Source organism: Phalaenopsis equestris, unplaced genomic scaffold, assembly GCF_001263595.1.
Source record: "Phalaenopsis equestris unplaced genomic scaffold, ASM126359v1 Scaffold000428, whole genome shotgun sequence".
In the NCBI taxonomy this organism is placed as follows: domain Eukaryota; kingdom Viridiplantae; phylum Streptophyta; class Magnoliopsida; order Asparagales; family Orchidaceae; genus Phalaenopsis; species Phalaenopsis equestris.
This window is the reverse complement of record NW_018164869.1, coordinates 4,364,996-4,389,022: the sequence shown is the minus strand read 5'-3', so window position 1 is coordinate 4,389,022 and position 24,027 is coordinate 4,364,996. Positions and strand designations below refer to the sequence as shown.

At 33.1% G+C, this 24,027-nt stretch overlaps 1 protein-coding gene across 2 annotated transcripts in view; it reads left to right on the top strand.

Moving 5' to 3' along the window:
• The window catches only part of LOC110027508 (carbon catabolite repressor protein 4 homolog 3-like), a 30,760-nt gene extending 8,989 nt beyond the window's left edge, over nucleotides 1-21,771 (top strand). Inside the window, exons 6-13 of one of the 2 annotated variants that reach the window (XM_020728974.1) lie at nucleotides 2,832-2,924; nucleotides 4,008-4,100; nucleotides 4,699-4,731; nucleotides 5,100-5,167; nucleotides 5,512-5,623; nucleotides 5,727-5,812; nucleotides 5,888-5,972; nucleotides 21,418-21,771. In XM_020728974.1, coding sequence (XP_020584633.1) covers nucleotides 2,832-2,924; nucleotides 4,008-4,100; nucleotides 4,699-4,731; nucleotides 5,100-5,167; nucleotides 5,512-5,623; nucleotides 5,727-5,812; nucleotides 5,888-5,972; nucleotides 21,418-21,537 — 690 coding nt within the window. In that variant the 3' untranslated portion in view covers nucleotides 21,538-21,771. The remainder of the gene's footprint in view (nucleotides 1-2,831; nucleotides 2,925-4,007; nucleotides 4,101-4,698; nucleotides 4,732-5,099; nucleotides 5,168-5,511; nucleotides 5,624-5,726; nucleotides 5,813-5,887; nucleotides 5,973-21,417) is intronic. The other variant, XM_020728975.1, reaches the window with a different exon arrangement.
• Nucleotides 21,772-24,027: the final 2,256 nt, after the last annotated feature.

The window sequence follows — 24,027 nt, the reverse complement described above, 5'->3', positions numbered from 1 at the left end:
ATTGCGTTTTCAAAATGCCACCGCACTAAATAAGCTGCCCCAAATGGACCCTCAAGCTACTTATGGATTATAGAGCAACTCCATTATTTGTCAATGTCACCGAGTTGACTGCTCATTAGAAATCAGATTTTGTGATTACTTAATATGAGGGAACCTTGCCTACCTTGGGTGAATGACGTAGGAACTAGATTTTTATTTTAGTTTATGTCTTGGTTTATGTGTTTTAGTTTATTACTATATTCTATGTTTTAGGATGACATACTTGTAATTAGAAGTGTCTAGTCTTTATAAATAAGGGTTGTCATGTGTGGGCTGGGGAGAGATAATTTTTGATTGGTTGTAATAATCTTTCCCGTATCCTTCCCTTAAGAAATTTATTCAGTATTCTCAATTGACTTTTATGTGGTGATCAACAATCTCTCATTTCAATTTATGTATTCTTTCCCTTGGGATTTTCGGTCCAAGCTTTTCTTTTTTTCTGAAATTTTCGAAGTACTGATTTTTGTTTTACCTTGTTGCAATATCAAGATTGTTTAATACTTAGGAGACATCTTATCGCAAGTAATTCCTCTTCATCCGTATGTATTATTTGATCTCGTTAGATTAATATCTCCTTCTTGTACCACATTATTTTCCTCTAGATCAACCTCCTCCACCAATGAAATAATGCAGTGGTTAGGACAATTCGAGGCTATGTGGCCGAATCCATGACCTTTGAAGTCTCATATATTGGACGTAGCTCTTTCTCTCATTGTGGTAGCCGCCCCTTGCAGCTGAAAATAGTTTTGCAGCTGTTTTCAACATTTCGACCACTGGTCTGTGCCCGAAATTGGACTGATTTGCTGGAACCACCCAAATCATTGGTAGAAATACTTTTTGGAATGTTAATACCCAATTTATATTGTTTTTTAACCTTCTCCTTCAAGTTAATTTCCTCCTATAATATTCAGAATAGTTCAAGTTGAACTACATTAAGGATAGATGGTCGTAGACCACCCAAAAAATGTGCAATAATGCGCTCTTTGGGTTTAGAAAGATTGTGCTTCAACCCCAACAGTTCAAATTCAACAATATAGTCCTTCACAGATAATTCTTGTTGATGAAAGTTATGAAGCCGGATGAAGACTCCATGTCGGTAATGCTGAGGTAAGAATTTTCGTTGCATTTGTTTTTTTCATTTTGACATGATATGATCTTGGATAGTTTCTCTCTTTATCAAATTCTCTTTAAGTTTTCTCACTGAAGTGAGACGTACTTCTTCAATTTGATCGCCACTAATTTTACGATATGTTCTTATGACACCTCCTTAAATTTCAAAATTCATTCAATTGTATGTAGCTAATTGATGAATTCACAGGCATCCAATCTTTCATGAAAATCAGGAAGGTTGATTTTGCTTTTGAAATCTGGAGGTTTTCGTCGATTTTCATGCCTCAACATACATAGAGGGTGTTCATTATCATTAGATGTCTCTTGATGAAATAGCTTATCTTCTTTCTTGCCGATCACCTTATTTCCAAATTCATTTTGACATTCTTCTGAATCGCTCTGTTTAAAAAATGCCAATATTATTTGTAGACGACGACTTTCTTTTGCAATTCTTCAACAAACAATTCACGGGCTGGACAAACATTGTCCCTCCTTGGCGGCATGATTGAGAAGTCGAAGATGGGGGACTATCAACCTCCTATGGTTGTATAGAGGAAACCCACGGGTAGAGAGAGGAAAGCCGCTCTTGGGCAATAGAAAATTGCGGCCACAACAGGGAATCCAAACAACAAAGAAACCCACGACAAGGCCCGAAGAAAACCTCGATAGGGACAGATGAAACTCAAGTGAGAAAGGAAACAGGAGGAAAGGGCAAAAGAAACTTGATTATGCCTTAGCTTTCACCGTGGAGAACTTACTAGAGCGTAAACTGCTAACCCAGGAAACCTGTATTGCAAAAGCGCAAGACTTTTCTTGCAAGAATAGGAAAGATCTTGAAAGAATTCTAGAGAAAGGAGAAATTCGAAAATAAATGGAAAGATAAAATGATGAAATGCACAAGAACTATGAGAAGGAAGAGAAAAGATGTCAAGAACTGTGCTCTGATACCAAGATGATACCTGAGCAAGGTAAAAACTGAAATATGCCATTTGAAAAATTCAGAAAAGAAGAGCTTGGACCAAAAATCCCAATGAAGGGAAAAGAAAGATGGCTGATCGTCACCTAGGCGCCACTCCATGATGCTGAATACATTTCTTAACCCCGAAGGATACAAGAAAGGTTATTACAACCAATGAAAAACTCTCCATTCCAGCCCACGCAAAACAACCTCTATAATGGCTAGACTTTCTTAATTACAAGTATGCCGTCCTAAAACATAGAGACAACCACAAAGTGAAACATATAAACCAAGACATAAATTGAAATAAAAGTCTTTCTCCAGTTTTACTTTCCAAATAGTCATTTTCATGTAATCTGATTATTCGATATAATAAAAAAATTATCATTTTAATTAGTTATAGATTATTTATTAATGATTTATTTATCTTATTATATAATTGTTATTTTGGTTAAGCAGGTATTCCTTGACGCTACAATTCTGCAACATTTTAAACTTTAATCTCATCAAATTATTTTTTATTTTATTCCAGAGCATCAATATAAAAAACATTGTAGATAAACTTTTGCAAGAGATTCAAAATGTTATTATTATTATTTTTTTGCATGCTCATGTTATTGTTATACTATTTTCTTTCTCATGAATTTGAGAAGCTCAGTATTTCTTACCCTATATTCTGAAAGTGGAAAAATCACAATAGTTGCTTATTTCAATCATCCTATAGACAGGTAGGCAGAAAATTGATTCGAGAAGAGTAGTCATTGGTAATATCCATGTTCTTTTTAATCCAAAGCGCGGAGATATCAAGTTAGGACAGGTATTTTTCCTTTGAGATACTTCTTCGGCAGTTTGAAGTTCAATTGAAAAAAATTAGAGGATTTTTTAAAAAAAAATGATAAAAAGATTGATACAATTCTTTCCCAGCTGGCTCATTATTTCAGTATAATAATGAAACTCTTTAATTTTTATGTATTTTTGTTTTTCCCTTTTTAGCTAAATGTGTTCTTTCTCATCTATATCTATATTTTTCTTGGAATGTGTAAAGTTTTTTATTTGTAATTGACGGATGGTATGGGAATTTGGGTAAAAAACTATTTTCACACCCGAGTTTTTTCCTTAAATATCATATAAATGAACGGTACAATGGTAGGGTAGAATACTAATAAATATTTAAAACTAATCTTAATCGTAAAAATATATCCAAAACTAACTTTATGTTGATGGTATCATTTAAGTTTTTACGCTTTATCTTTATATCTTGTTCTTATTTTAAAGTACAGTTTTTTTAAGTTCTTTCTAACTTTCAATGGGATTCTGTGATGCGGGGTTTACCTAGATGCTGGCCCCTTGGTCTGGGTTAGGGCTGTCGCCCAAGGGGAGGGGTCTCCCCCTTTAGTTATCTACTAATAAAAATTTGTTAGTTTCCTTTGATTAGGTTTCAGTTTTTGCTTCAGACTTTTCCCTCCTTCCTCGTCTTTTCCTTTGCTAGTGTTATATCCCAATACAAATGGTGCTCTGGCAATATCCTATTCCAAGATGGTGATTACCTTCATTTATCTCCTTCTACCCCCACCAACCTTTTTATCTCTCCCCAGCTTCTTGCCACAACTTCTATCAGCCTAACTGCTTGCTGCCGCCCCTACCTATCCTTCCCTAACCGCTGTCCATCTGCCTGTTGCTTGTTGCTGCACCTCCCCATTGCCAACCTGTTTGCTGCCGTACCTCCATATCCTCCCCTACTTGCTGTCCAGCTGCTGCCTACTACTTTCGTCCTCGCCTTAGGATGTCTCTTGTGTTTCTGTCATTTTGTTCCTGTTTTTAAGAGTATGTGTTGTAACCCCTCTGAAGTTCAACAATTAACTATGGTATTCTGTCACTTTTTTTTTCTCCATTTCAACAGGTTCGCGTATTTTTGCAGCAGGCTCATGCGCTTTCTGAGAAATGGGGAGGAATACCAATAGTACTTGCTGGTGATTTCAACAGCACTCCAGAAGTATGTTTTTATTTTTATTTTTCTTATAATGCTATAGCTTTGTTCATGCTATTTGAAGTGCAGATGTTAGATAATTTTGAGTTTGTAAAAAACAGCTACTATTAGTGTCAATGTTTTTTTTATAATTTATCTTTGAAAGATTTACATACACACCACTCAATTCCTATGCATATACATATCGAACACCTAACCTTCAATTTTTAGGTACAGACCAACTTATTTATGCATGAAAAGGTGTATTTCACTTTTTAAAAGTTAAAATGATGGTATTTTTTATGTGATATGAAAGCTTAGGGTGGTATAAATGTAAAAATTAAATTGGAGGTGTTAGATATGTAAATACATAAGAACTAGGTGGTATGTATGTAATCGCCCCTTTATCTTTTCTAGGAGTAACAATCCTGTAGAAGTTTTTATTCCTTTCTTTAAATTGTTATTTTTTTGGGTCCTATTAACTTTATACCACCGCAGACTTTTTGAGACATATTCATGTATAAGCTTATGCAACAGCTTTGATGTAAATCTTTAGCACATCATTAAGCAATAGATTTATTTGCATGTAATTGCTAACTTTAAATTTTTATCTTCCCACTTGCAGAGTGCGATCTATGAGTTCTTGTCAACATCAGAGGTGAATATACTGCTTGTTGGCCCGTCATTTCCATGTATCAACGTGCTAGTTCTGTTTGAAGTCGTGATATACCATCTCATCTTTTTGCCAACCTATTAACTGATGTTTTTGATTTTATTTTTTATGGGGCATTCACAGACATACCACCCAATTCCTATTATGTGCATATCTAATACCAAAACTTTGCTTTCTTACATCCCAAATCTTTCAGATCACTAATTTAACTTTTAAAATGTAAAATACACATTTTCATGCGTCAGGTGGTATGTATGCCAATTTTAGGTGTTAGATATGTACACACACAAGAATTGAGTGGTATGCATGCAAATCTTCCTAAATATTATGCACTTTATTGATTCCTCCTGCAGCTGGATATTACTAGACATGATAGGAAATTCCTTTCCGGGCTGGAGCCTAATCTTCATATTTTCTCTGGGTAATGGACAAATGCGTACTGTTTTTATTGATGAATAATGTCATCTCTCGTCTTTAGTGTGTTTGATTGTATATAGTCACTTGTTTGAGTTGGATATATAGTGTCAAAATAGTCTTTTTCTCTCTTTGCAGGTTGTCATTTTAGTCCCAGAGTCTATAAAAGTGCAAATTTAGGACTATTTCAGCCTCACTTTAAGGGGGATTAAGACTAATTTGACACTCTTCTAGATTCTAGGACTAAATGACCCTACTAAACAGTCAGGAGTCTATTTTGGCACTTTATTAATTTAATTTGATGTTCTTTAACTGTTCCATCTCTATGGCTTAAGTATATGACTATTTCAGCTTGATCAATCATTGTTGGACTGATGAAGAGCTGAAAAATGCTACTGGTCATTCAAGCTGCAAGCTTCTTACACAGCCTTTGAAATTGCAAAGCTCGTATGCTCACATCAACGTACTGATATTTATATATATTTTAAAGAAAGTTTGCTTCCTTCTATTCTTGTGACCAAAATATAATTGGTGATCCTAGAATATTGTACATCATCACTTTTCAGCGTACTGGAAGGACTAGGGGTTCCTGTGGAGAACCATTAGCTACCACTTATCATTCAAAGTTCATGGGAACTGTTGACTATTTATGGTAGAGCTGCTTCTATATTATTTTTAATTTTTTCTGCTACTATGTATGAGTATAATCTTCCTTTTCTTTCTGAAGGTTTTCAGGAGAGCTTGAACCTGCTAGGGTTCTGGATACACTGCCTATTTCTACATTGAAAAGTATAGGTGGCCTCCCTAGCCGGGTAACTATTCATTTTACCCATATCTTCTTTTCTTTTATGATTCCTGAGATTATTTAGGGATTATTTGGGATCACTTTTTCTTTTTTTTTTATTTTTATTTTTTGCTTTTAGTTTTAAAACATGTTTGTTTAGTGCATTTTATTCGTGTTTTTAAATTTTATTTTGAAAAAAATACATTATCTTGTTTTTAAGTATGCTTAAAATTTGTCTCTTTAAGGATTAAAACCTTCTGAGGTATTATGACTTTCACTGTTCGTAGAATCAGCATTTTGAAAATTGAAACAACCCTTTATGTATTGATACTCTTTGCTGTCTTGGGTCTTTATCCGTTAAAATGTTACTTTTTAGTTAATGATGATGTGGTTCAATCCTGTCCCAGAAGGAAATAGAAGATCATTATAATCTTATGTTGTTCCTAATTAAAGGTGTTTACTTCTGCATTAACTGACAATGAATAAAGAGAACTGCAATAAACCTCATCTCAATGTGCATTAACTAACGAAGTGTTAATGGATTGTTCAACAATGAAGTAAATGCAAAAATAATGATGACTTATATTACTGTAAACATACCCCTTTGTTTTATACCATGGAGATTTTTTTCATTCCTTGACATTTTTTTTTTGACATGCAGTAAAACTCTTCTGACGTTCAACATTTTTCTAAGTGGCCGTTCGGGATCACTATTGCTTTTTATTATTCTATTTTTTGTTTTCATTTTGTTTTGTTGACGTTTGATTTGAAACGTTTGACTATTTGATAAAGTACAATTGTTTTTAAAAATACTCAACACCTAAAAGTTATTTTGAGTGTTTTCAAAAATATTTTAATTTGCTTTTAGAAATAAAATATAAAAATATGTAAAAAAACACATTAAACGAACATATATTTGAAAAAAAAAAAGTAGAGACAAAAACAAAAACACATATAAAAATGGTCCCAAACAAGCTCAGAGCTTATTTGACTCGGATTCATTGTTCCGAGAATTAAGTCAATTGGATTTTGTAGAATCTTCTTTTGGATCAAGAGAGCTTGCAGCAACTGAAACCTAACACTAATAACCATAAAAAATTCTTGTTGCTCAAATCACATATAATTAGTGGCAATGCAGTGAAATAATACAAGTCAAATCAAAACACGAGTTTAGTCCTCTATATTTAATTATATTGAATTTTATGCGCTAATTGCATTATGCTCATTTGATTAATTATTTGAGTTTATTTCGCTACTCAAAGTATTGGTCAATTGGATTTTTTAGAATATTATTGTGAATTAAGTGATACTGTAACAACAAACACCAAACCACAAACGCACATACACAGTTCATGCTGCTCATTCCTCATATAACTAGATGCAATACAAAAAGAGAAATAAGAACCATATTCTAGTTTGTGTGGAGTCATTGCACTATTATAAATTTAGAATGTGGTGTACAAGATAATGTCAAATTGGCCAATTTCACCATCCAAAAAATGTTAATTAGACAAAATTTCATCTCATTTAATGAAAATGAGGAATTCATAATTTCTTCTAAATTGCTTATTCAATAACCGGCCAATTAGAACTTCTGTGAGAAATTTAGATTATATGAAATATACTTCAATCAAGATTCATGTCATAATCAGAAATCCCAATTATATGCTATTTAACCAATTCCATTTAAACATGTAATCAATCACAACATATGTATATAAGTGTTATTGGTACAAGATGGTATACTATAAGTTATTGAAGAATATTTGCACTACTCTCTAAGAATCTGCATCCTCTAATTACATGCCTCAGTGTTCCCATTTATAATGATAAAAAGAATAAGAGTCAATAGTCCCCAAATCCAAAGGATGAAATTTTGGTATTAACTGTAATATTAGAAATATATGTTTAGAAATATAATCATTACTTACCACAAATCCTTCAATCTATTATAGTATCAGTGCCAAAATTCATGGTTTTCAAACACAGCGCCAGTTCTATAAGTTTCTAAAAATCTAATTCTGATCCGGATCAATTAGCTACAAGGGATAGCATAAATTTTAAAATTTTTCATCAAAGAAATAGAGAGCCAAATGTTGCAAATATGGAGAGCCAATAAACCAACAGTGAACTCACACTACAGGAATTAAGCAAATTTGCATCGTCCAAATCATACGTAAATCGAAGACAAATCCAACGATATTTTAGGTTTATCATCGGATTTGCATCCGATTTATGTCCAATTTTTTTCGCTGGTAAATCGGGGTCGGTTATGTCAATTCCGTAAATTTTGAGTCGAAATATTCAGACGCAAATAATTTTCGTTATATTAGCGTCAGATTTGTTTAGTCTACATATGTGACATTTGCTTTTGAAAATATCGGACGATAAAGAATATCGTCAGATTACCGTCGAATTTACGACATATAATATTGATAAACTACATAATATGATTATCAATTTAGCGTTAGATTGTTTGACGCAAAATAGACACAAATTCAACGCGAACTTATACAAAAAAAAAAATTCAGAAGTTCAATTACAATTCCACAACCTGCATACAACATATAATTCACGTCACATACCACATTATATCCAGCCATATCACAGATTAAAGTTCTAAAACATATGAATAATAAAAAATAAGTTAATTGTCACAAATCATTCCAAATAAGAATTATAAAGTTAGTGAAAAATTTCACAATACATGTTCAAAATAATACTTACAAATAAAAGAAAACATAAAAATAAACTACTCGTGATCTCCCTCCCCCTCCACCTCTATGGATGTCAATGTTTGCTTGCGCCGGCGATCTGCTAAAGTCTCCGTCATGCGCGCTATAAAGTTCTTGACCCTATGTTGAACTCCTAGAATTTGCTAGCGCAACTAGCGGATCTCTTCATTCATTACAACCACCTGGCTGACAAGAGCCTCCTGGTCTGGTTGTGAGGTGTTCGAGGAACTCAATAAGGGGCCACGGGAAAGCTTGAACTCGAAAGCCATGCCCTTCTCTCTAAGGCCATAAATCCTCCCGTTCTCTTCCCCATCGCCTGGGTCCAAAGCTTGTACTTAGACTACATAGTGGTAGACTGACTATCACTGCTATTGGCGGAAGTCCAAGCTTGAGTGGCCAAGTGCCTCTTTCGGAGCTGCTCGAACTCTTCATGCATAATTAAAACCAGTGCTTAATTGACACTTCAACAATTAGAGTCAAAATAAACTTTTAATTGATGGTTTTTAACTTACAACAACCAGCCGGGAATGTTCTAAGACTCACTGCACAACCCTCAGGCACCAATGAGTGCGAACATGCAACTCCACAATGGAGGGAGCATGACTCAACTCCTTAGCCAGCATAGCGTACAAATTGATTAATGCTACAAAATTACTTCAAGGATTGAATTAATTTTTAAAGATTTAAAAGAATCTTATCAACCTCCTGTAGTGCTCCGTATGAAAAACTGATTGCCAATATGGAGTGCAGCCCCCTGACTCGATTCGTTGCCCATTTCGCCCGATTCGTCTGCCTTTTCTCATAATCAGGAGAGCCCCAAGCTGCGGTCAACTAACCCCAAAGCTTTTCGCCGATTCAGGCAGGTCGCTCCCTTCTCAGGCGGGCTGTTGTGAGCATGTCTCTAAGGAGATGTCTGCCCCGAATCTCAAAGATTCGGCGCATATGATGGTGTTGCTCTGGGAGCCAGTGAAGGACCTCTGCAACTTAAACAATAATCTCTGTGTCAGTATAAAAAATTAAATTAAATTTACAAATCTGATTCAAATTACATAATCATACATCGAACTCCCTGAATCATAAGTTTCGAGTGGATTTGCTTTCATGAGGGATAGGTCTGATCGTACCTGCTTTTAATAATCTTTGTGATGCAGGTGACAGACATCCAGTAGGGAATGAATTGTTTAAGAACGAAATTAGTTACAAAAAAACATACAACATGAAGAATAATAATAATACAATGTTAAAAATAACTTACAAGTCCCCCTCTAGCTCTAAATATACCATCGGGTGGCTAGGAGCCGACAGACCAAGCTCAAATGGTGTGCCAGTAGCAGGTGTGGGAGTAGTTGCGGAAGCAGCAAACGTCACAGAAGACAGGGCTGCAGCGGGTGCGCGACCAGATGTCACAGGAGGGGTGACAACAGCGGGTGCAGGAGCTGGTGCCATAAGAGGGGTGGCAGTCGTGGGTGCGGGAGCAGATGCCACAGGAGTTGCATCAACAACAACAGGTGGGGGAGTAGTAGTGGAGGCAGTGGCAGAAGTAAAAGACCTTTTCTTCCTGCTACAGCAGGTGATCTAAAGTGTCCCCAGAATACTAGGTCTCTGAGATGGCTAACCACTTGTATCACGTTGCGGTCATCTGCAAATAAATGAATGATATTAATAAGATTAGTACTGCTAGAAAAAATAATCTTAAGAAGAAATAAACGGTTTAGTAAATGTAAGGCACAAGTAGCAACTGCCTAAAAGCCAGAAAAGTGAGAATAAAGAGCTTTGCCTCAATACAACAAATGTAAAAGACAAAAGGTAGCAGTAGCAACCACTAATCTAAAGTTTCATCAGAGGAACTCGTCGAAGATGAACCTAAAATTTCTTCTTCGTTCTTATCATCTTCCTCATCCATACCATGAACAATCTTTTCAAAACTTTTTGTGGCATCCTCTAGCTCAGACATTTTATTGATTGTGTTGCCCTGAATACGAAAATCTGACATACCTTCCTTCTGGTGAATTAGTTCTATAATATTATGTAGCTCAATAGTTTTCCTTGGTTCATTATTTATATCCACCTAATCAATTTTATTCTTTACTCTACCAGGGTATTGAATGTTATAGACCTGTGTAGCTTGGCATGCAAGAACAAATGAATCAAACTTTGTAAATCGTTTGTTCAATTTGACTTCAGTGATATCATAAGGCATCAGTGTTTGTGTTCCTCAATTTGGAACATGATCAAATCATTGACAGTTGAACAAGTATACAATGTAGCTGGCTTTACCTGGATATTGCACTTGAATGAATTCGTCAAGTACGCCGTAATAGCTAATCTCGCTCTGTGTGTGTGTGTGTTTCCTTTAACAGTGACACCACAAGTTACGTGTCTTCTTCCCTTCACACTGAGAACTCATATGGAATCTATAATCATTTACTTAAAATATTTTTCATTTAGTAACACTACGATTAAACCCTCTTACAAGATTTAGTAATCTTTGATTTGTGATTCCGTTGGTTGTATTGTGAACCTATAACAAATTGAGAGGTACCATTTGTGTAACTCTAAATGTGACGATTACATTATACACATGTGATTAGAAGAGTAAATTTTACTTACGTATAATTTGAGCCATGTTGGAAATTCTATTTAGATTTGCCTACTTATCAGAGACTCATCTTTCATGTCGAAGCTGTAGATAAATATTATGCTCACAATTTTGTTATTTGTCTTTTCAAATTGGTTAATACATAACTAACATTCTCAATAATAAATGACAATATATATTGAGTTTGGGGACCATGAATCTTACTGTATAAATGGTTGGATTTCGTCGCTGTTCATTAGGATGTACAATGCAGCTGATCGAATCTCTTTATTGCTTAAATACCGTATAGTATGCTTCTCTGATGACTCGCCTGTTATTTGATATATAGATGATTCTGGTTGTGAAGGCATGCCACCTGCAATATGAAATTTTTTATGGTCTTGTTTAAAATAATGAGCAGAAAGTTATCATCTCCTGCAACAGAAAATAGCTATGCTTCGCAGATGGATCCCTCAGGATGTGCTTTCTTTTAACCTTTTTTTATTTTATTTAAAACTCAGCAGCACAAATATTTTACATTGAATATTATGGTTGTTTAGTGTGTAATAAAATGCTACATGCAATGTATGCATCAGGAAGACATACCTCTCGAAGGGATGCATCTATCTGTACAGCATTGAACCCCCCTGTATAGCCTTCTTAACATAGATGTATAGGTAGATCTCCATAGAGTCAAAGAACCAAGAAGAAATATCTGTTCAAACTTACATAATAATAGGGGAATACTCGATGTCTTAACGTCAACATTCAGTGTTCCTGCTTACAACTCGGTGAAGAATACACTGACTTCGATGAAGGGATCAAGCACCAGCTTCGGCAGTGCATTAAATGCAATAGGTAATAAATATTACAAAAATATATGACACTCGAGACTTTTTATGCCAAATACTTTAATGACTCAAATTTGAAACACAACCACTGAGAAATTTCAAAGAACTTACCCACTTAAAAATTGTTCTCCGTTTATCTGTTTTAAGACATTATGTAGCTTTGAACTTTATTAATTTATCTTTATTTGTCTCCTGAAGTTCTAAAGCCCTTTTGCAACACTCTTTAAAGTTCATTCTAGCTTTCAAATTATCTTTTCTCTTAACCTTAATACCCATAATAGTGTTGAATGTTATAAAAAAAATTCTTCTCAATTTATATAACATCAGGATTATGTTTAATCAGATTAGTCTTTCAGTATGGAAAATCTCAGAATATGTTGCGCCTAGTCGTGTGACACCAAAATCAGGAAGACGAGTTGAAGCTAACTCTGGTCTCTCGACGAACTTTGGTACTTCACCGATCATTTGTAATATTTCAACTCTAGTAATCCTCAGGGGTGGACTTGATCCCTCAACTCTGTTTTTGAAGAATACATCTTTATTCATTCTAAATGAGTGATTGCGGTGAAGTTATCTTCTATGGCAGTAGAACCAATTGTTTTTCCTTCCCTGTTTCAGAGTAAATGCCTTCGACATATCCATGCAGTAAGGACAAGCCAAATTCCGAGTTGTGCTCCAATTAGTTGGCATCTTATAGGCCGGGAAGTCACTAATTGTCCACATAAGAGTCGCTCTTAATTGAAAATTCTGTTTCGTAGCGATGTCATGCATAAGCACACTCGTTTCTCATAACATTTGAAGCTTTTCAATCAAAGGCTGTAAGTACACATCGATTTTCCCCTTTGGACTACATAGACTTGGTATGATCAACATTAGAAATAAGAATAACACGGTCATGCATATATTGAAAGGCAAATTGTACTGCGTAATGATCACTGAGCAGCATGAGTACGAGATTGCAGCATGACCGTGTGAGGTGAAGCCATCTGCACATAACCCAAGTCTAACATTGCGTGTTTCAACTGTAAAGTCTGGGTAAGTACGATCAAAATGTCACCAGATTTCACCATATGATGAATGAGTTATCGAGTTAGGATCAACGAATCTAGTAATGTGCCAAGTCGTATGTGGGGTTGTACCCATGGAAGCGAACAATCACTGAAGTCGGGGTATGAACGTAAAATAAAAGAGGCTTGTAGGTGTATTTTTCTAATTTTTACTCTTTCAACCCCCTTTGTTTAAATCTATTCGCACCATAAAATCGGCAAGTCATCTCTCAACTGCATCGATCTTATAATATATCATGCAGTCAATAACACAACAATCAATTTTTTGACATTGTATTGAAACCAACTTTTTAGTTTTGTACAAGTCATTTGACACTAAATTCCCTGCATGGTTCGTGTCTTTCAATAATGTTGATACATGATTGAATGCTTCTTTGGGCATATTAAGATCAGATTGAATGATCAACATTCTCAACATCACTAATAACTCTGTATGGTTGTGCAACCATCCCATAAAGGTTGTTGTGCAACGTTCAGCATGTCATAGAACTGTTGTGATTCATTGTTTGGTGTTTCGGGTTCTTGTTGAATTCTCTCAACAAATTGAGCTTTTTGAGCATCATGAATCATTTTTTGTGCCATGATCAAATTATCTGCGAGAGGGGCATAACTTATCGAGATACCTTCTTGCTTGAACTGAACTTTAGGTTCTTGCTCACCATGTGAAGTCCAATAAAAACAATTAGATTTCAATCCCTTGCGATAAAGATTCAACTTAACTTCGTTGGGTGGCAAAAACACCTGATTTTTGCGCTTTGCATAAAGACACCGGAACTTACCCTTCGAACGATAGATGGGCAGTTGTGACGCCACCTGCACGATTTCCTCAATGTCATTCAAGAATTCATCTGTGAGTCATTTTCATCCTGGATATAATCTGTTATACTTCCAAACTCTTAAATTATGAATATTCATCCGCAACATAAATGTAACTTTACAAATCAATGCAGCTATTAGGAAAACTAAAAATTAGTCGATATTTACAGTAAAAAGTCGACACTATTTAGTCAACCATATTTATGACACATTTTTGAAGTGATTTATTCTTTAATCAATAGACCTAATGCATTCCTCCACTTCAAACAACCAACTTGAATTCTACTAATAAAATTCACATCTATATCACCATCACTTTGAACAAGACCTGATGCCTCCTCTACTTCAACCAACCAACTTGAATTCTACCAATAACATCACCATTTACATCACCATTACTTCGAACATTTGACCCGATCGATGCATTCCTCTAATTCAACCAACCAACTTACAATTCTACTATTAACATCCCCATCATTTTGAACAGTAGGCTCGATCGATTCATTTCTCCACTTCAACCAACCAACGTTAATTCTGGTAGTAACATCCCCTTCTTATCACCATCAATTAGAATAAGACCCGATGCATATATTGTTTCACTTCAACCAACCAACATAAATTCTACTAATAAGTAAATGCATACCACTTTCTACTTGTGTGTTTACATAGCTAACACCTAAGGTTCAATTTTTATGAATATTTCATACATACCACTCAATTTTTATTTATATACATGCCTAACGCCTAAACTTAAATTTTTTACATACATACCACATTACTTAAACTTAAATTTTTTACATACATACCACATTACTTATCCATGAATATTTTCATACATACCACTCAATTCTTATATACATACATAGCTAACACCTAAACTTCAAAATTTACATGCACACTACGTTACCTAAGCACTTGGATAACACATACATCACAAAGATTTTCATATATACGTAACACGTAAACATTATCTATGAAAGACCCATTTCATTTTTAAAAAATTAAAATGAAAGAATTGTGCAAATAGATTTACCTTCCTCAATGTTTTTTGATTGGAGCGGAGCAAAAAGATGGGAAATACAGGAGTTTCGATGGTCTCTGCAAGCCACGTACCGTCATTGCCTTCCCCGCTAGCTCTAATGGCGACTGTATTGCGAAGTTTCGTTGACGAAGGCGATGGTTTTGAACAAAACCGAGAGGGAGAGTGAGGATAGCGAGGCCTTCGAGGACGCATGCGCGAGTAGAGAGGCTCGGAAAAGAAAAATAAGGTTAGACACGCGGGATTTGTTTTTTTGGTCGTTTGTATCCGAAATTTTTGACGCAATTAAGTAATGTGGAAGACGTGTTATTTGCGTCGGATTTTTCGTCCTCTTTGCATCCAATGTAGTTTGTCAATTTTAAATAATATTTTTGAGTCACTTTATTCGACACAAATTCGATGCAAACTCCGTCGCAACTTTGCTTGAAGTTTCGTCGTTTTCAAAATACTTTTTGCGTCGAATTATGGGACACAAATTTGACTAAAAAATAGCAGTTTCAGACGCGCTCACACACAAATTTGACTAAAAAATGGGACACAAATCTGACGCTAATATTTGCGTCAGAAATTCAGACACAAATTTCAGACGCTAGTTTCAGCATATCCTGTAATGTCAATCAAATATGCACATATATTAGAAAACAAAAAATATTCTTTGTATGGATTATCATCCTAGCATGATTTTTAATAATCAAGACAAAAAAAAAAAGAGTAGTTTACTCTTCCTAATGTGCGCGCTCACACACATTTTTTTTTCATGAAGTATACAGTATGATGCTTGCATACTAAATTAGAATTAGTGCTCCGGTACCATACTACTTTTAGAGAAAATTGAAGTTTTATTTATTTATGTTTTTCTTCTACTTGATACAGGATAATAGGACTGTTTTATAATTGTAGGACCAAAAGCAGCCCTTGATTACTAATAAACTTCCTAAATACTTGAGGCAGAAGGATCAAACAAATAAAGGGGAAGAGATTTGAACTAGTTTTTCAAAATGTCTCCTTATTAGAACCATATAGACTTTCCTATGAAGGGATTTTTTTTTTTTTTTTAATGCTTCCATATACATGCATGGGCTAGGTCAGTGTTCACTCTTTAAAATTATCCATGATAGTCATATATAGATGTTTCATGTCAATGTATAAAATATATTTAATATTCACTATTAGTAATAGTGAAAATATTATCATTATTTTAAATTACTTTTGGAACTAAATATGTAGAACATTTCAGTAAAGTGTTGGACATAAATTCGCACACAGTGGACTATGAGAAGAATTCAATGCATTTGTACTTAGTTCACAAAGGTCAATTCGATTTCATTGAGGATTGAACTAATAGGATGACTTCATGATATTTTCTATTTATTGACATTTGTCCCAATGAATTGTATAGTTCTATCTAACCCAATCTTTTTTGCATTTATTTTTTTCAAAATTTTTGTAGGAACTCTTTCTTGATTTAAATTTATCATTATCTAATTACTTGCATTAAAATTTCTCTCTCTTGTTCAAATCAGTATTAGATTTATAATTTTCATGATCATCAACTTAATTTTCTGAGGTTATCTCCATACAAATCATGCATCTGCCATGCAAATGTTTGTTCAAATTCATTTGGTTTAGACTTATTTAGAAGTTACTGCTATTTCTTTCACATTTTTTTAATGCACACCAAATTAATTATAATGACACTCAATCACATGCCTTCTCATGATCCATAAAAAATATGGTTTTTATTGATTTGGATTATTTGGTTTGGAAATCAGCTAAGCAATCTATTTTTGTTGTTCACAAATGTCAAACCGACGTTTCTTTTTTCAAATAAAACGAAATAAAATTGAATTTAGTTTGGTCAGTTCAGCTCAGCTTTTAATAAACCAAAATTTATTTAACGTTAACAATTTGTCTAATTATCTTCAACTTAAATTACATATATTATAAAAATATCAAGTAATCTTTGTCAACATTTATAAATTTGGCATGAAGAATAAATAAATTTCACGATAATTTTTATGTAATTTGTTTAGGGAGCTTTGTTGATTTGATACTTGAAAAAATTAATATTATTCAGTTTTTAATTTCATCTGTTTTACGAAAGTAAAATACCGAAGAAGTGAAAATTATTGACAATAATCAAATCAATACTTAACTGAACCAAATTAACTCAGATCAGTTTGGTTATATATTTTTTTTATATCCAAAAATGTACATCCCTTATAAAAACTATATAAGATCTTTACTTTGTTCTCTAGATTTTTTTCGTTAATTGCCTTGGCAAAAAAGTCATTTTCACAAGTGAATCTGTGGCATATATTTAAATTGTCTCTCCAATTTTGACTTGACTTTTGTAAGCCCATATTCTATGATTCTCCTATAACTTTAATATATACTCATATGTTTGATTCCCTTATGCCTATCATAAGCGAAACATCCCCGTATTCTTGAATATTAGTATTTAAACGTGTTTCCTTGAAATATTTGGCATCCCGTTGGTTTTTAAGATTTTATTGGAAAAATATGTTAATCATGCTTATTCAATATCTCCTATAATTTTTAAATCCAACATAAATTTTTGGTGTAATCATGGAGTCATATGAACTTCACCTTTTGTAGTCAAGATAAATGTATTTAGGAATTTAATTTATTATGCTTTTCAGAAAGATTGAATCATTAAGATTCTCATACAATAATTTCTCAAAACAACTAATTTCTTGTGTTCATCTATTAATACCCTAATAGGTTCATTCTAGCATGTCTAATTGATTAAAAAAGGAAATGTATCTCCAATTTCTTGCTTTAGCTATTTTATTTATTGCTTTTCCTCCTTTCATAATAAATCATTAAAATTATAGCTTTTGTTTTTCATATTGTCTTGTTTGCAAGGCTTCTTGCTTGTGATTATTGTAAGCGTTAGTAGTAATTTTTCTAACTTTGGAAAAATTGAATTTTCTTAACAATCTATTATACCTCCTTACTCACCACCAGATCATCTTATTCATTTTTAGGCTAACTTTTATGCCAATCTTGATAGAACCAACAATTCTGTTCCCCACTTCTGCTTCTTTCATTTTCAAAATTCTAGTTGGTTTTTGTAATATACTAACTTAAAAATCTTCTTACAACTCGTATTTCAAATTCCATTGTATTTTCCTCTTGAAATTATTTCTTTTGAAGGGTTTTTTTGTATGTTTTAAAGAAAAAAATATCTAACTAATACATGTGGGATTAAACTCTCTTGGAATCATATTATAATCTTCACTGTATGAATTTTCTTTTTTCGTGTAAAATAAACAATTTTATTTGTGATTTGATATCGCAGCTATTAAATAAATATCCTTTTTTTTATTAAGTCCTTCAAAAATTTCGTTGGTTTGACTTGATCATTCAGCAGTTCTGTTTCGTTAGTTTGTTAAGTTTCTTGTATATTTTATAGATCTGCTGCAGAAATTTATTTCACTGAACGTTTTGCATTTTTTTTTTCCATGTAATCATCAAGAAAGTCCCACTTGTTCATATGCTTGTGATATTTTATGTTATGATGGAATTACCAAGTTATACTAGCTTTTAAATCATTTGTTTATATATTAGTGCACTACCTTAGGCATAAGTAAAGTATTTTTTGCCATCTTAAATAGTAGGGTTTTGCTTCTGTATCATTAGTCTTAAACCAAGCACTTGGGGTTGGTTTTATGAATCATTATTTTTATTCCCTTTTGAAGAGTTTTGTTTGAGATATTAAATCTGTTTTATGCAAATTATTTCGGACAAATTCCATCGAAGTAAATTGTATCCCAATAATTTTATCAACTCCTCTAACAGGTGCAATTTCTACCCTTCTGATACTTGGTGTGCCTATTTCAATAATTTCTTAAGATATGTGCTGTAGTAGAAGGCCCAAATTCTCTCTTTTGGTGACACATAAAAGAGATCTATCTGGAAATGGTCTTAATCATTACTTGTATTAAGGGCTAAAGTTTCCATTTGGAACTATTACAATGATGCAAAGTATATATATGCAATGAAAATTTTTAATGAATATTTATAAAGATAAAATAGCATAGTTTATTGGAAAGCAGATTTAAATTCCAATTTTTAAGGTTTACAGGCTTAATATCTAACCAGAACAATTATTTAATTCGTGTGATGATCCATAGAAAAAAAGAAGAAACTCATACCGCTATGGTAATCTATGTATGTATTTGAGATCATTAGCACACAATACATGAAAATCACGCTCCTGTTACACAATTGTACGAGAAATTGGAATAGAAATTTTTTTCACGGGTCAACCTACAAGTAAAGGTAGAGCAAGTTGATTGAGATGGAAATAAGTAGAGGGATATAAATTTGAGCTGCAATCGGTGAATAGGACTATAAATGAACCAACGCACTCGATAAACAACTCGAACTTGGCTCGATTAAGACTCGCTCTTGTTCGTTCAAATTAGTAAATAACAAACTCGAACAATTTTTATAAGCTCGGAACTTAAGTGAACTAAACATGAACAATAGTCGAATTTGTTCATTTATGTTCAACTCGTTTGTTGTTCAACAATTAACTCATTAAATATTGGATATTAAGTTCGATATAAACTTATTTCATATATGATAATTAACTATAATTTGTTTAATTATAGATTTAGTAGCAATATTTTATTATACCAATAATATTTTTTGATTAATTTTTAATTATATATTTATTTTATTAAATTTTGGTGTTAGATATGAAAATATATAAGATTTATCTGAAGTATATGAAATGCTCATCAAAATTAACTTTAAACTCGTCAAACCTCACATTCACTCTGGCCTCTCACAGTTTTGTGTCTCCCGTTTTCATCCAAAACATATGAAACCTTGAGTTGCTATGGCTTGCAAGCATCGAAAACAATGAAGGGATCGCAGTGTTAAAGGATCTTTGAAACTCCAATCTCTTGTATATCTCACATTTTCATTTTGCTCATAAGTTATACACAATTTAAAATTGACGTTGAGAAAGTGCAGTGCAATCGTTGTAAATTATATATGATTAAAAATAATAATGTGCAACAACTCAATATAAAAGATATCTACAAAATTATCCAAAAAGTTAGGAAAATGACAAGTGCATATCACTATGAGAAAACTAAAATCTACATCTGAATGTGGGAGTTGGGTGCAAACTTGGAATATGAGTATGATAATGCTAAAATATGAGAAATTTTATCCTATATAATCAAAGTTCATGAGTTACCTTCCATTTTTACAGGGTTTATAATCAATAAATTAGTTGAGACGATCAGATTTGTAACATTATTTATTGAATTTTTTATATGAAAATCTAACTATTAGTTTAAATTTTTAGCTTGTTTGAAAATTTTAAATAAGTCAATTTTGAACACAAGTCTAAACTTTTAGAAAGTGAAATACACGTTTCATGCATGGGTATAAAACATCAAATTGCTATATATATATATGTAGATATGAAAGTTTAGATGTGAGTTATTTAAACTCATAAGAATTGTGTGCTGCATGTGTAAATTTCCCTTTATTTTATTAGCAATAATTTCCCCTGTTCACAGCATAGTAACCTCAAATATAGGTTAGATCTAGAAAGAATTCAGAAGGAGCTTTATATGTTGAAATTTCTATCATTCGAACTATATAACGTTGTAGGGTTATTTTCTCCCATTAAGTCATTGTGCGCCTTATATTGACTCAACAATAAGAATATGATTCTGTAAGTGACTGGTTATTTCGAGCATAACATGTGAACTTTTAACTAACTTAAAAGTAGCCATGGTTGCAAGGAACATGAGCTACATTTACTCATAATGGGCTTTAATTTGATTCAGTTGTAGGGTAAGTTAGGAACATGCCATATGATCACAATACAGACTCAGATTTAACTAGACTTTTGGTAAATTTAATCTCAAATGGCAATAATTGTTCGAAATTATCATGCAATTTAAACTCCATGTCATAAATTTTCGTGATTTCATGCAAAGAGCTAATTTTTAGCATTCTATTGACTAACTTTTGAGAACTTAGATTGTACAGCACAATAGTTTCTACTTTGACGCACCACAATTGAATCAACCACGATTAATTTTATACTAAGTTGATTTTTTTTCTTTCATCTTATTTAATAAAATGCTACTCAAAAGTTTTTATGTTAACATATAGGCTCCTTTTATATCTGCAGTTATATTTATGCCATTCCCTGTAAATTAAACTACAATTAGTGGATCAGCTCCTACTAAGTCTCATATAATAATATGAAATATTGACATCTCTGGCGCATGGCTTTTATGGCCATCATCATTACAGTAACATTGTGATCATTTTTCTGAGAAACTCATGAGTGCCTCAGGCTTGAATTCCATTGTCTTTAAATTGCAGAATATTGGAAGTGATCACTTGCCTCTAGCTTCTGAGTTTGTCTTCATCTCCAAATCCACACAGCTGAAGTCTCAGGGCCAAGGAAAAAATAAGAAACCCCGGAAAGATTCCTCAAGTTAAACAGCTAATATTAGTCCCACATATGTATGAAAAAGGGTAGGGAAGGGATTGAAAAAGCTCAGAATGTAGCCTCCCAACTCCAAGTCATTAGTTTAGATTATATGATTGTATGTTTTTCTCATTGTTTTAGTTAGATTTCACTTATTGTTTCTTAAACGGCAAATTTAGTTGAAATTTTATTTTTGTATCTTTTAAATTGCCTGTATTGTGATTGTAACTTAGGGCTCTAGTCATTAAGGGTTCTATTTGATTTGCCTTCTCTTTCTTTATGCATGCTAGAAGAATTTAGGGAAGGTTACTTACATTCCACAATTTTGTATTTACATATCTAGCACCTAAACTTTCATATTTACCTACATAATTCTTGATTCTCTTACCTCAAATAAAAAAAAACTATCTTTATGACTAACTTTTAACAGTGAAAGAAATATTTTCATGCATAGATTTTCAATATCAAGGTGGTATAAATTCAACCATTAAAATTTAGTTGTTAGATATGTAAATACATAAGAAATGTGTGCTATGTATGTATATTTCCCAAGAACTTATCAAATAGTATATTTAGTGTTATTAAAGTGTAATGCGATGCACAAAGTTTTATTTTTTGCTTCGACGACACGTTGAGCATAGAGTGAAGCTAGACTTTTATCAACTAAAATGTTAATATGTTAATAAAATTATTTATATATAAATACTATAATTAATAATTATAAAATATAAAATATGACTTAACAGTTGATACATACATAAAAAAAAAAAATGTAGTGTAATATCTAATATGATGGCAAACATTAGAGGTGAACTTGTAAATTAAAATTTTGAAAAATGTTAGTATCTTGTTTAGAGTACAATAAATTATTATTATGCTCTTATGTCATTTTAATAAGTATATACTCTTAGTATCTTGTTTGGAGTACAATAAATTTTTTGTGCATTTAAGATATATCGTATCAAATATAACATAGATTTGTTTAGTTTAACATCATATTATTGTTTGGGCACTTTTGCTCTAATGATTTGTAAGAAATAACTTTTTTAGCTTACATAGTGCAATCAACTCATATAATTATCTTATAATTCTCTCACTTGTAATAGTTATTTTCATAAAATATTGTACTTGTAGGATTGATCTAATTGATATCAAGTATGTACATCTTTGTTGTTGATTATCATATAGATAATATTGTAATTAATTTCGATTACTCAAATCATAACATATTACACTTTATATTATTTCATATCTACAGTTGTGCACACCATCATTGAACATATCTACAGTTGTGCACACCATCATTGACCCTGCCATATATATAGCATGGCTTGTTTAGCTTTTGCATTACATTTGGCAAAGTGAACTTTGAGTTGATAAATATTTATAAAGAAATTCTTCATTATATATACCTTATGATTTGGCAAAATTAATGATGATTATGCAGTGGAAAAATGGAGAACTATAATTTTATACGCTTGAAAGTTTGAAAAGGAGAAAGAATAGAAAAATGTATCATTAACTTAAAATCCTCTTTTGGCCTCTTACAAACTTAATGTTACTCATTCGATATGTTAAGTTATTTTTTAATTGTGATTGTATTTGTTTCATTCATTGTAGCTTAGCTTTTCAGTCTCATTAGTGCATCTATCAATTCTAGCACTGATCAAAGTGATATCAAAGTTAAGTAATTATACATACATAATTGTGTGTGTGTATATATATATATATAAGGGCTAATTTTATTGAAATTGAAAAGATACATAGAGGTTGTATGAGAGGACCCAAAAAAAGGTGTCATACCCATACGATACATCAGACACTAGCATCCTAAAAGGATGAAACATAGATAAAACACAAAAAAAAAGGAAAAAGAAAAACAAAACTTGTAGGAAATAAGCTGTTAGGCACAAGCCAACTTGGTCTTGCCTCTGCCTCTGGTTCTAGGACCAGAGACAGCTAACACATTGTTGAGTGTCGTTCCATTACCCGAAGTTACTAGGGTATCCTCCATTAAGTTCCCAAGCTGGGGTGTGCCTTCATTCTTCTTTTTCTTTCTAGATGTGTAAACCTGTCATTCCTCATCCGACGACTGACTCATCTGATCAGTGCGGTCAACAGAGTGTTGGGCATGTAGGAGAGAATGGGCCCCCATCTCCTGACTAGCAGTGACAACATTCTGATTCTGAAGAGATAGTAAGCATGTCTCTTCAACACCTGAAGCATCCTGGGGATGTGGAGCTTCAATACTATCCTGATTGTCGGTCCCAAGTAAACCATCTGCCAATATATCAGTCGGAAGAACAGATAGAGTATTGTCTCCGGTAGTGGGAGGCGGAGGTGGCATCTTGTCAACCGGGGTTTCAATAGTTTGTGGAATGCACTCAGGAGCAGAGGAGGGACAGGTATGAGGTGGGGCAGATCCAGAAGCGTTTTTACTTGAAGGTTTTAAATTTGGATGCAAGTGATAACATTGAGAAGGAGAATGTCCAAACATACGA